Source organism: Carya illinoinensis, chromosome 14 (assembly GCF_018687715.1).
Source record: "Carya illinoinensis cultivar Pawnee chromosome 14, C.illinoinensisPawnee_v1, whole genome shotgun sequence".
Lineage (NCBI taxonomy): Eukaryota > Viridiplantae > Streptophyta > Magnoliopsida > Fagales > Juglandaceae > Carya > Carya illinoinensis.
The window spans coordinates 10,646,619-10,665,689 of NC_056765.1; the positions used below are offsets into that span (position 1 = coordinate 10,646,619).

Here is a 19,071-nt window from a genome sequence, read left to right on the forward strand (position 1 = left end):
AATGAAATGAAAGGACCGGGTTAATAATATGTGAATTTCCGTTCGAATGGATTTTTTAAAAGTTCGAACGCGAAAATAAAAAAACAGCGAATTTTTCCCACGATATTTTCCAATTCGAATTAATAATATTAGAGTTCGAAAAAAAAAAGAATATTCTCCAACATATACCGATAATTTGGCACAAATTTTCCCTCCAAACAAAAAAAATTTGTTCGAACAGACTTTATCTCTATTCGAATTATTTTTATATTCGTTCAAACAGATAATTATAGCAATATATAAATATACACGTAATGCACCCAATATTATTATTAGTATATGTTAAAACTATATATACTATATAATACTAAGTGTCACTAATAGCATAATACTAAGTTTCTTATCAATCTATAATATTAAGTATTACTAATAGTATAATTTATTATTTAGTATCACTAATAGTGTTATAATTAGTGTCACTATAAGTATAATACTAAGTATCACCAATAGTATAATACTAAGTGATATTATAGTACAGATAGCATAAATATATGAAAACTAATAGTACTATAATACTTTATAATATATTATAAGTACTTAATTTATTACTAATATACAAAGTAAATATATTAAATATATGTATTTTATACTTATATTTAATGCAATGTTTTACTATATACGTAATATATTACTTTATAATGCAATACTTTATACAATACTATTTTACACTCATCTAATGCATAATATATATAGTATTATATATATACTAGTTACTTATAATATATATAGGTTTTTAATTAAATACTCTATACTATATAATTTAGTTATCTAATATATATTATATATATATACTAGTCCAGAAATTTTTTATTAGTACTAATTAGTATTATATACTAGTATTAGTAATATAAAGCATATAGTTTTACCTCTTGCACTTATATATATTTTTTCTCATTATTATATAATTCATTCGAACTTATACCCTTTCCGTTCGAATGAAATTACGTTATATAAGTCACGATACAGTTTCTTCTCCATTCATTTCGTGTATCCTCTCATTTGAACTATCGGATCAAATCCTCTACCGTTCGCAGCCACAACGCCGCCACCAACTCCGACCAAGTCCTTAAATCTCCTAGAACAAGAGGTATGGATTAAATGGTTGTTATTTTTAATAGTTGTTTCGTTGGTTTTGGGGGGGTCGGATTTTGAATCAATCCGACCCCATTTTGTTGTTTTGGGGCCAAATGACACAAAAGCAATCGGTAGAAATGATAGGGCTTCACTCTTAAATCATTTCTACCAATTAAAATCTTAGATTATGGTGAAAAATTGAATTGTAGATTCGGGACTGAGTCGACTCAGCCATGTCTGTTTGGCTCAGTTCTGTTCGAATGAGCCTAAATTCCATTCGAATGACCTTGAAATTCCATTCGAATGAAGTTTTATGAGGTCATTCAAATGACTTTAAATTCTATTTAAATGGACTTTAACGTCATTCGAATGGAATTTTAGGCCATTCAAATTGAATTTTAAACATTCGAACTAAAGATAATATTTGGCAGCCCTTATTTTAGGATTTGAATCCATTCGAATAAGCAGTTGCCAAACACTGTAGCACAACATCATCATTCCTCTAATTCACTTTAATTAGATTTCATAATGATTTTGTAGATCAACAGTATACTAATGGCAAGCAACAGCGGAAGAAAACGTTCCCGACCCCAGACAGGCCAAAGTAACGAAGTAGCTCCTTTTCAGCTGGCCGTGAGGCCTATACTAGTTGAGCGGGAGATTATTCTAGATGACTTCCGTGATCTTACTTGGAAGGGATGAAGCATTCATGACATCATCACCGATCGTGGGTGGACCCCGATTTGTCGGCATAGGGGCACAGCATATCCTGAGATGGTTGGTGAGTTTTACCGTGCTATGGGAGAGCAGTCTGGTGATACTCTGTGCTACAACTTAGTAGTTTGGGGAGTGAATATTATCTTCTCTCCTCTCGTTATTGCTGAATTTCTTGATCTATGACGGAAGCTCAGTGCATATCCTGCAGCAGCAGCAGCGAGAGCAGCGACTGCACCATCTGGGGAGGACACACCAGTCGTATCCTCATCTCCAGCGCTGGATGTGGAGACTATAGAGCTGGATGTTGTCTTGGATGATAGTGAGAGTGGCGAACAGAGTCACGCTATTCGAGTGGAGGTAGTTTACCATTTGTACTGTTGATATCTAACCTCCTACTCCAATCAGGGGTTACAGTAACTTCGACTAAGAGGAGGTCACCATAGATGTGGCTCGTTAACAAGATCACATTCAACAAGAGCAATGGTCACTTGCCGAAGACTCATGCAGTATAGGATCAACCTTTGCCTACTGATCCAGCTTCTACTTCTGCTACCCCTGTTAAGAGATAGCCTGCTAGGGCTACTCTAGATGAGGTACGAGTTATATTAGTGGAGCACCACCAACTTATATTGAAGGGCTTCATTCAGCCCATCATGGAGAAGTTTAAGGACCTGGAATGACACTTACATACCTTACAAGAGGATTTTGATTTACTTAACAAATAGATATTGTTAGTTATTATTTTACTTTTTTTATGTTATATAAAATAACTAACTCCTTTTGGGATGTAATTAATGTATGGTTTTTATTGTTAGTGTTTGCTAACCTCTTTATTGTTAATTATATTTTCTTTTCATTATACTTAATATTCACAATAATAGAAAAAATGACACTATCTTTAAAGTAATATTTATTTAACTAAAATATTTTTAAATAAATTACAAAAAATTAATTTATGAATTCGTAAATATTTTAATTCATTGTAAATCATAATATATAATATATAGACATTTTTATTTACTTTGAAAATGAGATAAAAAATTAATAGAAAAAATATGTATTATTACAATTTTAACAATATATTATTACAATTAAATAATACCGTTCGAACAAGGTAATACTCATTCGAACCAATTATATTGCATTTGAATAGATTAACTATTTGTTCGAATTAAATTTTATTAGTTCGAATGGTTTAGAATTTTGGAGAAAATCTAATTCGTCCCAGAATCTCTGGTTCGAACTAATATGTATTAGTTCAAATGGATTTATAAGGTTCTCAATGTTTTAAGATGAAATTTAAATTTCGTCTCTAAAAAGTATTTTTAGGGGCGAAATTTATTTCCTCCCTAACAACTTTCGTCCCTAAAAATTAAATTTCGTGTAGTGAATAATGTAGAGCATTTTTAAAATCGCACCGTCACATCCACACCATAGAAATGGGGTAACAGAACATATGAATCAAATTTTTGAGGAGAGCCTGTAGTATGTTTTTGGGTTTGCTAGGCTTGTCTACAGAGATTTGGGTCAAGCAATCAACATAGCTTGCTGTATATTGGGTGAACTATTCTTCTTTCACAACGTTTGCTGTCTTCCACAATGAATGAGAGTAGGGTTATAACAAGAATGTGGAGTTGCTGGGAAAGCTTCATAATAGAGTGCAATTGTTACTCTAGATTATACTATAAAAAAGAAGCATGATTTTGATTGTCATTGGTGAATAGTAAAAGCAAGTCTATAGTTTTGTCATGTATATAGAGGAGGCAGTTTGGACACCTTCAGGATATGCTCATATAGATTTTGTAGTGCTCTTACTATGGCAAAAAATATTTGTTGTTAGCCTTCGTGTGTATTCGGAAGCCGTTGTTCAAGTAAGTCTTCTATATCGTAGTGTGTTTGTCTTTGTTTGAAGAGATTCAGATTCTTTATTAGGACCATGCCTCTGATTTGGTCAAGTTGTCTATGGAATTGAATTTTTTTTATGGAAATTGAGTTCTTCAAGGATAGACATTGTATTTTGTTTAGGATTTATGAAGGAGTCTTTTTTTTAACTTCTCGGTGTGGAATTTACTTATTTTGTTCAGGCTTGACGGAATTCAACCCACAGTATAGATTTGTTGAAATGGTGGCTTGATTTCATATTGAAAACATCATTCCAGAAACTTGGCTTAAGCAAACTTCATACAGATTGTTCACTCAACATGCTTGGCAATCTGCTCAAGCGAATGTTCAAAAAACCTAATTCCTCGGCCGTTTTATATATAAATATGTTTTTGTAAAGGTGAGTGCAGCCAAAAAATAGAGTCCTTTTGTGATATTGGAGAGTTCATTAGGTGTATTGAGGCTTTGGAATTGAGAAGTGATTTCTAATACCTCTTTTGTACTCCATTTTTATAGTGATTCCTTGAGATTGAGTCCACCAGTGGATGCAGGTTATCATTTGAAATTGAATCACTTAAATCTTAGTGTCTTTGTGTACTTGCTGATTTCTATTTCTGTCTTGACTCTAATTTGTTTCCGCTATTACTTTCTCTACTTTCTCTACATCTAGTTCGTCTCTAGATCTCCACTCGATCCCAACAGTGAGCATGCCGTTAGAGATTATATTTGTTGAAGAATGTGATTGCTGAAAATTTTGATAATTAAGAAAAATATGTATTTTGTTGTTCTCTTATGCATGCTTGCTTAATTAATTTGTCCATTATTATATATATATATATTTTTTCAAAATTATTTTATCATAGTCAATCAGGATTACTTTTGTTCATGTATGAGCTAAAGCAACCATTTTGCTTTCAAGAACAACGGAAGTATATATATATATATATATAGCTCCGAACTGCTCCTACGTACTCATATGATGCTAGTTTCTTATCTAATCATGGCTTGCTATCATTCTTGGTTCACTTTCCTCGTTTATTTTTTTATTAAAGTTTGCTACACTGCTTGCAGGTCCTACAGAGGGAGAAAATTATGAATAAATTTCATGAGGTGACATATGAGAATCTTGACATATCAGAGAAGTGAAGGAATACGTAGACTCCTACATTTCTAGTATCATGTCTTTTGGATACGTGATTACTGAGGATCTCTACATAATAGTTATGTTTCTTCTTTATTTATATTTCATATTAATTAGTTTACGTACGATCCATTACCTTGATATTATATATATGCCTGATAGTGACCTTAACTGATTCGAAAGTTCAAAGAAAACACAAATAACAACTTCAAAAGATCAGCTTTTGTTGAAACTTACTGAACTCATTTGGTAAGTCGTTCAAAAAGGGAGTCTCGCAGATCTCTTTGTTTAGTAGTATTGATGTTTTTGTATTTTCCTATGTTCCGCTTTAACTCTTTCTATGTCCAGGTTGAGCTTGATCTTGCTCAGTTCAAAAGAGTTAAAGGAAGGTTGATGCTCTCGATGTTGAATTGTTTAAGGATCTCTTTCCCTTTACAACAAGAGTAATATGCAGCAACTGATCCAGCTGTCCTAATGAGATTGGCTGAAAAAAGTTATAATTGGTGGGAATATTAGCTGACCTTACATAAGACACTAGCGCATAGCATGAGATGATTGCTGCCGGTAAAGGCGATCTTGGGAGAACATTGAGAAGATGTCAATGCTACTGATCAAGAATATCAAGGATTTTGTGCAAATAGAAAATCCTGACATGGATGCTCCTTCAAGAGAAAAAGATCTTTCTCCAAGTTGTAGTGGACAAGCATCCAATGAAAAATAATCATCATGCCCTAGTGGTACCTGAGGATTTTCACTGTCAAACATCCCTGGAGTCTATGAACGTGAAGTCTTTTTCTAAACTTTATCTTACACAGATGTGAGATGGTTGCTTGTATTGAGAATATTTAGGAAAAAACATTAGATGGAAGGAACTATAAAAGGGATGATTTACAAGAGGATTTGTAGGGATTACAAAGATTCGAAAAATGTTCTATAGATGGTGTACAAACGAACTCCTAGAGTTATAGTGTGTGAGTTGTTGAGGTATCATTCCCCCTCAAACAAGGTCGTGGGGTGAGGTCAAGTTTGTTGCATAGGTGATGGAACGGCAACTTTGCAAAAGGCTTCGTGAAGTTGTTTGTGAGATGGTGCTAAGAAGGAACAAATTTTGTTTGAAGAGATCAAGTGCCACCTTTTCACATACATAATGGAAGTTTAGCTCAATATGCTTACAATGGCTGTGAAATACTGGGTTTACAGTCATGTGTAGGGCGTTAATATTATCACAATGCAAAATAGGGAGTGAAGTAGGGGAATGCCAAGGTCATGAAGCAAGGAGGAGAGCCAAGTAAGCTCTGCTGCAATGGAGGCCATAGATCAGTATTTGGCCTTAACACTTGAATGAGCTATGGTTGGTTGCTTTTTGTATAGAAGCCAATGGTGGAGCAACGAGTGGTGGGGCAACCAACCTTGACTGCACCAAAAAAGGCATATAGGTCCAAAGTGTTGGAGGAGAGAATGTGGAGACCACAGTTAGCCATACAATGCACGTAGAGTAAAATACGCTTAACAAGCTTGAAATCTTCAACCATTGGTGCATGCATAATTTACATAGTAAGAAAGATCTAGCAGTGTGAATGTTAGGTACTGAGACCCACCAACCAAGCTGCGATAGTGAGTAGGACCTTTTTTGAATGTTAGGTAACTCTAGGAGTTTGTTTAACATGTCGACCTTAGCACCCTTAATCCTAGTTAGTGTAAGCTGATGATTATATTTTTTGGAAAAATTTTACGGATTATTTCTTTTCCGCTTAAGATTCAAATTTTGGGTTTAGCTAGAATTATTGGAAGAGTTCTAGTATTTTATTTTAGGACTTACTACCAAAGAGGCCAATAGTGGTATGACACTTGGCATTATTAGTGGGCTAGGTAAAAAGGGCTAAGTATGGAAGGATTTAGAGGTAAGCTCAAGAGTATTTAATTAAGGGCCCTTAATCACTAAGGATGTGATGGGTTTAGTAACAATTGCCATAAGCCTAGAACCATTTGGATTTAAAAGGTTTTAGGCCCTTCTTAAAAAACCTTAGAAATTAAGCCCAATGTGTAGTAGACTTGAAACCTTTGGGCCTAACTTCCTAAGAATCAAGGCTTTTGACCCAACCTTAGAAAAACATGATATTTGGACCCAAAATTGGGAGGATCTTGAGGTCTTATATGTGCCCTCAAATCTAGACATAAGGTCCATTCAATAATCCATACCAAAGCCTACATCCAAGACTTGCACAAATGACCCAACAAGCACAACCCATAAGGCCTTAAACACTTGCCTTTCATTTTATCCTTCTAAACAAATCCCACATACAACATATCATTAGTTTCCCTCAAGTCCAAGATGTGCCACACCTCCCTAGAGTTCCCACCTAACCATGGTTAAACTTCTAACTTGAGTTAAGATGCACTAGTCATCTCACACATGATTAGTAACCTCTAAACAATGTTTTTAGCTTAATTTTTTTAGTTTATTTTTCACATTTATAATTTGAATTTTTTGGATTCTATTATTGATTTGCATTGTTCTTAGACTAACTTAGAAGATTAGGCTTGACCCAATACAAGTCATGAAGAGCCAAGCCATATCAATGCCCAAATCACCACTAATCGGCACCTAGGTGCAACTTCATGTATATTGCACAAAATCAGCCCCTAGCCCATGCCATTTCCACCATTTTCTCAAGGGAAATTACACCAATCACACCTCACCACATCACCTATGGTTTAGTTTTAGCAATGGACGAAATACCTCCAAGAAACCAAACCAAAACCTAACCATTTCCTTAGGAAATCTAGTTGGAACCAAACCGAATACCCTTAGTTGCTTCAAGAAATTTTTCGCTCTCATCTCCACACGGCACCACCCCTTCCCTCCTATCCCTAAAAATTCACTCAAGCACTCGTAAACATGTTGACCAATTTTTCCCCAAGGAAATGCCAAAGCTGATTGCCATTGGCACTAGATATCACTCAGTTACCAACTCATTTAACTTCCTTCCTATTTTCTGATCATGTATGATCACATGGCAATCAATCTAGCCCTCTTTCCTCACTCGAAAATGCTTCAAATGAAGTTCTCATAACTGCAAAAAAAAAGTCCAAAGAGATGAGACAAATAAGTGATGAAAGCTGGCCAATTTGAAGACCCCTACCCGATGGCATTATGGCATGACCTCACTATGCAATCCTTTGCATTTTATTTTTATTTCTACATCATGGCAGAACGTGCACCCACATAACAGAAGGCAGCACCTAAAAATGTAGAAATGATGAGATTTGAATACTATTCACCTATACAAGTGATGACACAAGCTGAAACTTGCATCATCACACTCCACTGCCCACATCAACCAATCCCAAGCCCCTTCTTCATCTAAAGCCTATAAATATCTCCCTTACCTCCTCATTTCCCCACACCACTCCTCCAAACCTTCTTTTGAGTCTTGAAAGCATTTCTCCTCTTAGTGTGCAAAGAGAGTAAAACCAAGAGAGTTTGTTGGAGTTTTTGGTAGAGGTTGTGTTGGAGCTTTAAAGGGCCACGAATTTTGTAAGTAACCTTGACCTGATCTTTTTTTATTATTAAGCATAGCATGTTAGGCTTTAAATTATGGCAAGGGAATGAAGTACTTTGGTTGAGTTTAATTGAGGATTACCATGCTATGTTCAAAACTGGGTTGAATGGGAAGTATTGAATGCATAAATTGTTTTGGGTTGAATTTTTAGCTATGACATGCCATAATATAATTTTTTATGATTCAGTAGGTAATTTCTTAGGATGAGTTTTGAATGTTTAAATTTGAAGTTGAAAGCATGCCATGATAGGTTTTAAATTCATATCTTGTGTTGATCATCAAGTATGTTCCGGTTTTGCTTAGTTTAAGCTTAATTCATGAAGTTTTGATTAATTTGCTTAGACTTGAATAATGAGCAATTAGAAAAGAGATGTGATTGGGATAAGAATGAAAATGCATGATTAAGTTAGGTTTTAAAACATCTCTTAATAAAGAAAGCTAGAAATATCATACATATACTTAACGGATGCTTTAGTGGTAATTTGGACTTAATCCATTCTTAAATATTGGGATGAACTTATAGGACTTAAACTTAAGATTTTAAACTGACTAAGATTATATTCAAGATTGCATTAGACGAAATTTGAAACATGCATGCATCCATAGAGATTTTAAATTGCAATCATACATGGGTTAAAGGGTTGCATGCCACGGAGTGGGTGTAATTAAGCGTACTTACGCCTACCGCCTCCAAAAAGTACGTTGGCTTGGTTAAATATACAGTGCCAGGGGCTTATCTCTGCTGCTTTTTTTTTTTTTTTTATTTACCAATAGGACAAGACCACATGTAACTGGATCATGTGAAGATTCCTAGACCATGCAATTGCCACTAAACAGACTTTTCGGTACTACTTTGGGCGGCTGTCGACGCTCTCAGTCTCAGTGCGCCTGCAAAAAGATTTAGCTAGCCAGCCAGCTCACACAAAATACTGCCGCGTCCAATCTAAACATCGGTTTGCCAATATTGAAGAAAAAAATAGAAATTCTCAGCATGTTTTTTGCTTTGAAACTGTGGAAGAAAAAGGAAGAACCAGCAGAGAGTGCCGCCACTACAGTTGTACAGATCTTGCTTCGAGGGCTTTCTTGACACTTATAAGGATCCATGCATGGCTGTGTGCCTTTTGTCACCTGCTAGCATACAATATCTGCAGATGATGAATTAAGCTTACTTTGGATTGTATAAACAAATATGATTTGGATTGTGTATATATATGGTTTGTGGATGGTACTACGTACGGACTTCTGATCAACAGTACGTACAAATTAATTTGCCTTTTTTCGAAGAGATTTATTTTAAATGCAACATGCACCGTAAGTTAAGCAGACCTAATAAATTAGAATTCACATCCCCACAACAGTACTTGTGGCAAAGGACCAAACTCAAATTGCCGACTTATAAATTAGGATCAAATTCAAAGCAAATGGCGGCTTCGAAATCATGATCTCATGTTGGAGTAAATAATTTAGGACGTGCTAGCTGCAAGTTGCTTTTAGCTTTTGCTTGGTTAATATTATAATAATTATAACTTTCAATATGGAAATATTTCAATCAACAGGTGTTAATAAACTAATTATTATTAGGCTTTGGGTCGAGAGTACTTGAGCTTGAAAATGAAGTTTCCCAACTTGATTCGAGCTCAAAAGCTGGAAAGTCGAAAGGCCTTGACTCGGTCAGACTTCCAAGCAAGCACTTTTTCTTTTCTTTTCTTTTCTGTTGTTTTCTTTTTTGCAATCAAGCTAGCTGGGGTTAACGTCTCTATGTCTATAATCCATATATATATATATATATATTGGAGGAATTTGCCACATAAATAAAGGGATAAACAACATGTTTGTGGATATATATATCTACTTCGTGTGGTTGAACAAAATAATCACGTGCTTGTCTTAATTTGATTGGTTATTGGGTCTTCTTTTTTGGGAATAAAGTAAGCCGTTCAAGAGGTCCTCCATGCAAAACTGTGCAACCAAAAAAAAGGGAGAAAATTAAAAATAAAGCAAGAAGATGATGAAGAAGAAAAAGGAGAAGAAGACGACGACAATGACGAAGACAGGCAAGGAAAGACAGAAATGCAAATTCGGGTCCACCTTTTACGTGGAAACAAGGGCACAGGAGTATTAACCCTAAGAACATTGTTTATCAGATTCCATAGACATACACAGAGAAAGAGAGAGAAAAGAAGAAAAGGAAAGAAAAGAAAAGAAAAGTAAAGAAAAGAAAGAAAAAGAAAAAAGTTACGCACTTCTTAACTGACACAACATTTCACGACTATCCATGTGCTCGTCAACATGAAACAGAAATGAAGCATGAATTTCTGAACCCCTTCTTTGATCGATCGTTCTTCTTCGTACAAGTGCATGGATCCTCTTTATACCTTTTCTTAATTTTCTTTTTTCTTTACCAATCATTTACATTATTATTTTTCGGAATTACAGGGGACTGCTTTCGCTCCATCCTCCTTGCCATTACCGAGAGAAGAGGGGGGGGGGGGGGGGGGGGGGGGGGGGGGGGTTGTGTTTGAGTTGAGAACTTTTGATGTGTGGCTGGACACTGTTTTGATTTCTTTATACATTCTAGCCGGGCAGCCTTGGTCCTTGCAAAAGCAAATCCATGCATCGATGATATATTCCTTTTCTTTTTATAAGATTATCGAGTGCCAAACCCAGCTGGATTTGAATACTATCGTTCGGAATTTCTGGTGTGGATCGAAGAACTGCACGCACTCATTTCTAGATCAAATTTGAAGGGCATTGGAGGTAGAGGCGGCATTCCTTATAAAGAAAACGAAGCTTAATTTCTAAAGAAGTCATAATTATTTTGACCATGAAGTCCTCCTTCGATCGTGAATAGTTTTTTAAATGAACGAGAGAAGTACTACAACAGAATTATACACTGCATGAGAGATATATAATATATAAAAAGCCAACCTATTACTTGAACTAAACAACTTAAAGTACTACAGCTCTTAGCTGTCAAAGCCTATTCTTGCGGAGCCATGCACGATGCTACTTTGTTCTTCTAACGAATTCGAGAATACTTAGATTGTTTGGTTGAAAATGGCAGTTCATGGTTTTGAGTGATTTTTTTGGCATTTTCTAAGATTGTACGTTGTCTTTCATTTCATCATTGATTCTAGCACAAACAAATTGTAAGTACGTCCCATCTTTTCATTCTTAGCATATTATCACAAGATTTTTTCTGGTGGGATATTATAGCAAATCATTAGAGTAGTACTCTTATAGTTGTGTATGAATTAATTATGATGATCTCTCTCTCTCTCTCTCTCTCTCTCTCTCTCTCTCTCTCTCTCTCTCTCTCTCTCTCTCTCTCTGTGATACACATGCCCATGTTTCTGAGTAAACCGTTTTCTTGGGAAGATGACATCTTCAAAAATAAAAAGTGAAAAGAAATAACATACGAACCTCGTAAAAACCAGAGAGTACGGAAGGTTACTTGAATCTAAAACTTGCCAAAACTAGCTAGAGGCCGGGTGCATAAAATGTGGTAAGATTGAATCCATGTCTTTCAGAGATGTGCAGGAAACATCACTACTTTTTTTTGGTCATTAATAAGATAGAGAGACACCGTTGCTATTCGCTGGTCATGATCGATCAGGACCTAATTGGATGCTGGATTAATTGCACCTTTTGGTGGAAGCTGGATCGAATATTACAAACGAGTGAGAGAGAGTTGCCGAGCATATATAATCAGTAACAAAACATGCAATTAAGTACGTACTAAGACTGACCAACATTAACGTATCACATGGAAGAAACTCTAATGCAACTTTAACGTCTTCTAATTCATGAAGTAGTCATGTAGATGAAGATGGCACGGACAGATCACATAGACATCGAGCACAATGCAGATAAAAGTTCTTAATTAGACTTTCCCATGTTACCGCTTCATGATGAGAAATGACCAATGCAAAGACAATAAATAATGCCAAATCTCAGTCTAAATGCAAGTGTGGAACACATACACAGGTAATACTAAGCAAATTAAGCTAATTATTGTGGCCTAATCTCTAAATATCTGCGCATGCACTTCACGTAGTCGGATCAATCGATTGCCGTAAATATATGTGAGGGTTTTTCTTGCCCAAACTGCTGGTTATATGTACTGTTCTCGAAGTTTCTTACTCTTAACGCATGCAATTTCGATCCGTTCATGATCATGCTTGTGCATGAGGGAATGGAACTGGGAAATACATTGCCATCTATAGGATTAAAAAAAGCTCATAGTCATGTTATATATAACAACAAACCCAAAAACTCACACAGACAATGCTTCTGCAAGCAAGACCATACAATACAGAAGGTTATAAAAGCACACTCGCTAGCTAACAAACAAAGCATATGAATACGAATTCTACCATTTTCTTGGTTCTTCATACAGCATGAGATCAAGTTTCCTCAATCAGCCTCCGCAATTTCATCATTTTAATATTGGCGTTTGGAGCTTGCAATACAAATATTTTCAGTGGAAAATCTAACCCTTCTTTAATATAGATCCCGGATTAAAATGCACTGTAGCTTCATGATGACCTTATTTATAGCGAAAGGAAACATGGGAACTACAGCAGATGGCCGGCCGAAGAAGAGTGAAGACCTGATAAATCTGTCCATGAATTTCCACCCCAGTTCAGACCTGATGGATTTTTCCCTTGTCTTTCTTCCATTTTCATCACTGGAGGCAGCTGAGAAACCCTAGAATTTGACATCATGATCCTTGGCTCATTATCTCCAGCTAAAGTTGATTCAACACCTTCACTTTGAATTGGGTATAAACCTGTCGGTGACTCAAAGCCACCCAAGAAAGGGATTGGCTGGAAACGCCACTGATCCACTCCACTAGATAAAATTGTGCTGCTTCCACCAGAACTACTTCCAATCTGATACCCTAAATCAGTCTGCGCCTGGATGTCACTGAAGTTTAGGCCAATATTTCCCATACCATAGCGGGTAAAATTCTGTAAGGAGGACATGAAGGGTAACGGTGGAGATTGCTGTGGAAAATGACCAATTAACTCTGAGGTACAGGCAGAGGGAGTTGCATTATTGTTAGAGTTGGAACCCGATTGCCTCTCACCGGCAGCCGGAGGTTTATTGCGATTGCTTTTGTTTTTCTTGTTTCTACGACAACCTCCACCCACTGGAACATTCCTAAGGGCACCCCCTTTGGTCCAGTAACGCCGACATGTCTTGCAGAAGTGACGGGGCTGAGAGAGGTTGTAATTATTGAAGTAGCAAAACTTAGTATTGGTGGATTCACACCTTGGACACTTGAGAGGCGCTGTTTCTGGGTGTGGTATCTTGGATAACCTGGCTCGATCAGCCATTGAACCAGGCCTGAGGGAGCCAGCAGCACCATGACCACCGGCATGATGGGTTGGCGGGGGCAGCTCATGTGGAACGTTTTGACTGTCACTTCCTTGTTGATGATTTGGTTGCTGCAAAATAATAAACTGATCAGGTAATCGAGAATCATAAACAACAAATATATCGTATATTCAAGAAGCTAGCTAGATCGGTAGAGAATAGGAATAATTATCTTTTTAATTTGCTTTTTTTGGGGGTTCGGAAGATGTGGATGAAATTTGAAGAAAACCTTACCTGATGCCAATTGTGAGGATCTAAATAGAGTGGAACAGACGAGAAAACCATGGTTCTTGATCTTTTTTTCTTTTATAAAGCTTAATGGGTCTTTTGGAAATATGGTGGAGAATCACACCAAGGGAATACCAGAGCCAAGAAAGAAAGGGAAAAGAGAATTAAAGAGGAGGCCGAAGAGGAAAGCTTAGAGAGGCTTTTGCTTACTTTGCTCTTATTCTCTCATTCTCAGCTCTTTTTGTTTTATTGTATCTTTAGGGTTTTAGTGGACGAAGTTTCTTAACATATAAGCTTCTCTGATGCTGGGAGTACTGTAATTTAGTGCTCAAAAAAAAAATCAGTGGCTCCCTGTGAGAGAGAGAGAGACTAAAGCAGTTTGCCACTGACTATCTGGATGAAGTGGTGGGATCATGTAATAAAAAAAAAATACATAATCTGGGACCAGCACTTAGATGAAAATAAGGAAGATGCCTTGCAACAAGATCATCAATCTTTGTATAAAGCTTACATAGAAACATTATCATATGTTTCAATATTATTTTTCAAAACCACTTATAAATGCAATAATATCGCCACATAGATAACCATTTTACCTAACTAGCTATATACGTACCAAAATTTTTTTGTCGTGATGATCAATTTAAACCTAGCACTTCTACTAAATAACAAGCACGTATCCACTGATCATAGATTCATAAAGAACCGCGGGGACCGGGTTTGTTGTCTCTCTCCTTTATTTGTTGGAAATAAAAATAAAAATAAAATAAAATAAACAATAATGGTTTTGTAATCATGATTTATAAATTAAGGGAACCCTAGTCAAAGTTTTTCTCAACTCTCAACATGATTTCTTCTCAACGAATGACCATCAAAGTCATGCTTGCACGCATGCATGCAACACATGCAAGTGGACAAATATTATAATACTAGCAAATTGGATTAATTGATCTCTAAGTTTTAAGTAATGTGTGTGTATATATATATATATCCTCGTCAACTTTTTATAAACTCGTAACATGATCTTGATGTACGTACGTAGTTGCTTTTCACCTTTAACATTAAATCATGAAATAAAAAAATTGGGAAATATATCGACATATAATGTTGTCATTCTTATTTGTTTTGTTTCGGTCCGATCCTTCTTTTGTTACGTAGTAGTACTCTTTTTCTCTTGAACCTTGCTTTTTAAAGACAGAGACCTCCAAATTGAGTTGGTAGTAAATAATGAATTCCTTTGTGGCCACACGGGGCGGCACAGGTGGTCATGATGGAGGAGGACCGGGATATATAATCGAAAAGAACCAAAACATGAAGCTAGCTAGCGGCACCACTATGATATTCTTCATCAATAAGGAATCTAGTTAATTCCGGATCGAACATCATGAGTAATTCCACGAAACTGCATATATAGTTATTTCAGGATTATGATCCTAATCAAGAGGGAAAGAAAAGAGTACGTAACGTACACACAAAGAAATGAATATGTATGCATCTATAAATAATAAAAAAAAAAAAAGGAATTTTAATTTCCCTTATAATAATTGGTAAACACGTCGTACATATACAGTTCTACGCAGTACTTTAACGTCTTAATAATTAATTAGAGGGAACGCGTATAGTAAAACCCCTGATTGGAAAGGTCATATCTCTCGACATATATATTAATTAATATGAGCCAACATATATCTCAAAACACATCTTTTAAGATTACATATCGCCAAAAATCTTTGAAAAAAAAAAGTAACTTTATTTTTAAGATAGCTAAGCGAGGTAGCTAGCTTTGTTACGAAGCTTTTAAGTATGAGTAGACAATAAAGTAGATGTTATCCCTTTCGGTAATGCCTGCATACGGAGGCCGCCCCGGCTACGATAAGATAGATCTTAGAGCAAAGCTTATTATAAGCTTTAATTGGCTGGCCACACACACACACATTATAACATTAATGGTCATGAAACCTGTCCATGAATGTGATTGCCCGACTGTATGGAGTACTACGTTGTACGAATGGTGAATAGACACCCTCAAGTATTTTATCATTTGACGACATATCACAAGATCGTTCTTAAATCAGTTGTGAGGAGCGATATTATGATATGTCCACGTATCAAACTCATGACATTTAGATCTAATACCAGTACTTCTTAGACCATAAGTTGCGCACAATATATAATGACACGTAAACCTAGACAATCAAGATTTTTATGGTAGAAAATACTCTAGCCACAAAGGGATCGATTATATAAAAGTAATCTCACAAATTGACATGACTTGATATAGTTCGTCAGATTATAATTTATTTTTATTGTAAAGTAGATCTAACAAGTCAGATGAAACCATGTCAGTTTGTAAGATTGTTTTTGTGTAATTCCTTTGTAAATGTAACAGTATTCTTTTTATGGCATTCGACATTATATCTTTCATACCGTATTTTAAAACAGTCGTAGAGACTAATATTATTGTGGACGTGATCCAATAGCGATGATATTGTCTATGAATGCCTTGAAAGTTAATTCTTTCAGTCCGCCTTACATAATTTGAAATGACATTAATTACATTTTTTTTTATTATTCATTTGAAATTTTTTAAATCGATTTACATGAAAACAAATTGTCGTTCAAGATAGTTTATGTGTGTAAGTACTCCCAGATTATATGATTGTGGATAGGTAGACAATGGTGAATAAAATCTCACATTATTTAGGAATAATAAATCATAGATCTCCACTTTAATGAGAGTAGATTATCTTTGTCTCCTCAAAAAGATGAGCTAGTTGAATTTTAAATTAAAGGTGTATTATTAGTTGTCAAGTCTCTAATGTCCCTAATTTCAAAGTCTTTTTTGAGGCAGTAGGCTTCTTTTAAAATGACTAACTGTTCAACTAATAAAAATCTAGTTGGTTGCATTGTGACTTTTGAGTCCTTATTAACGTATGGTTCTATATGTTTTATTTTATTATATATTTTTAAATTTTTGCTGTCGCTTACAAGTCGGTATTTAAACATATTATTTGTTATGAGACATATATTAGTTATAAATAAAAAATAAAAGAAATAAAAATATAAAAACACCAAATTTATTTATGCTAATTTATGTGATATACTTTTACATAATAAAGGCGTGTTCACTACAAAAAAAACTACTTATTTGTAGTTAGTTATTTTCTATTAAAATGATTATTTTCTACTAAAATTAGTCTATTTTTATTACAAATAGTCATGTTCGTCGCAAATAACTCGTAAATCAACTATGTTAACAAATAAACTTAAAAATCCAAACTGAAAAGAAAGAGATCCCAAAAATTAAAATTATCTACAACGTTACGTATCAATGGATGAAATACGAGAAAAGTTATAATCTATTACTATTTTATTTTATTTTTCTATAATTTTGTTATTTAACCGTTAAGAAAACATTTTTAAATAAATTTATGATTCTTTCTAAATATTTAATTAAGATATTTAAAAAATATAATAAAAAGATTCATTTTACACTTATGGATAAGAACGCGACTCAGTGGCCCTAGCAACACACTTCATGGAAATTAGAAAGCAGCACCATAAAGCGGAAATTCTTGCTGCCACGTCAGCCACTTTTGGGCCCTACTATAATATTTTCAAAAAGTAAGCCGATTCCTAAACATATAGCCTTCAAGCCAATTCCTAAACATAGCCTTCCGATCGAATATATTCTTCCATATTGACGGTGGAAAAGCATGCACATGACCACCATTATTCATGCATGCATGCGTCATCATCTCTTTAATTTGCATACACACACACACACATATATATATATATATATATATAATAAATTAAGTTTGGTCTACTCTAAACATAAATTCATGGCTCGATCCGTAAATACTCATGAGGCAAAACATGCATGATAGGGATTGGTGGTGGAAACCATATATGGAGTGTAAATTTAATTTCTAGAATCTCTATGCATGTAATCAAGAAGCTCATGAATAAAGAAAAACAAAAGTTTGAATGTTAATTAGTACGCCCGTGTATTTTAGGGCCACATGATTCGAGATAGCTCGTAATTATTCTGTCTTTTGTTGTCTGATTTGAATACATCATGCAATTTATAAAAATAAATTTATAAATTAACATAATTTTTTGTGATATATTAAATCTAATTTATAATAAAATTAATTGACTTTAGAATCTAAAATATAACATGCAAGTGATCACGTTAATTTATTATAAGCTTAATTTTATAGAACTTTTTAGACTTTGTGGTTAAACTATTTTTTATAAGAAAAATTTAGTTATAAGCATAATTATGCACTAATCTGCGTATCAATTTAATGTAATTGATCAAAAAGTAGATTTTACTGAAAACGATATTAATTTAAATTTAAAATATAAAGAAATCAGTATTGATACACAAATTAATACGCGACTTTATTTGTATGTAGTAAAACTTTTTTTTATAATATATTACATAAACAATATTTATACACTGGTATACATATGAGAGACACAAACGAATGATATGTAATTAAATAATGTTAGATATAAGTTTCATATAAATTTTTTATAAAAAAGTAGATTTTATTAATAAATAATAGTTTTTTTATATATTTTTTTTTATGTAGAATACTTCTTAGTTAAAAGTGGATGATTGATTTAGATGATTATTTAATTGTATAATGGATGGAAATTGGTGGTGTTGGAATCTAATTCCCTGACCTATTTGTTTCGACAGTAGTACTGTACGTATAGATGCCGTTTGCTAATTTGCATGCGAAAAGCTATTCTTCACGTATGGAAAGTAAGCAAACTTGCAGCCTTAACTTACGCTTTCATGTGTCTCTTTTCATCTCTTTCCATCTCCACTGTCACACTGACACCGCACACATCACCCATATGCAATAGATTGGGCTGTACGTGCATGGACACGCTCTTTATTATTTAAATGAAATGATTGAAAAACGCGTAGAACACGTATATAATTGGTGTTCTTTTTTTACGTACCTCCAATATACAGCATCGATTAATATTTGATGAGACAGATGTACAGATATCATGATGGGACCC

The 19,071-nt window shown here is 34.6% G+C and overlaps 1 protein-coding gene across 1 annotated transcript; it reads right to left on the reverse strand.

Moving 5' to 3' along the window:
* Positions 1–12,617: 12,617 nt before the first annotated feature.
* On the reverse strand, positions 12,618–14,320 carry LOC122293201 (dof zinc finger protein DOF3.6-like). The gene is made up of 2 exons (XM_043101704.1): positions 14,032–14,320; positions 12,618–13,868 (listed from the first exon to the last, which is right to left on the reverse strand). The coding sequence occupies exons 1-2, from the start codon at positions 14,080–14,082 to the stop codon at positions 12,993–12,995; spliced, it is 927 nt and encodes a 308-aa protein (XP_042957638.1). The 5' UTR covers positions 14,083–14,320; the 3' UTR covers positions 12,618–12,992.
* Between the last annotated feature and the right edge of the window lie 4,751 nt (positions 14,321–19,071).

Bases quoted from the DNA above. Each gene is read 5' to 3' on its own strand.
- LOC122293201 (XM_043101704.1), bottom strand. From the start codon at position 14,082: ATGGTTTTCTCGTCTGTTCCACTCTATTTAGATCCTCACAATTGGCAT. The intron at 13,869-14,031 runs GTAAGGTTTTCT...ATTATTTTGCAG, and splicing joins ATCCTCACAATTGGCATCAG to CAACCAAATCATCAACAAGG.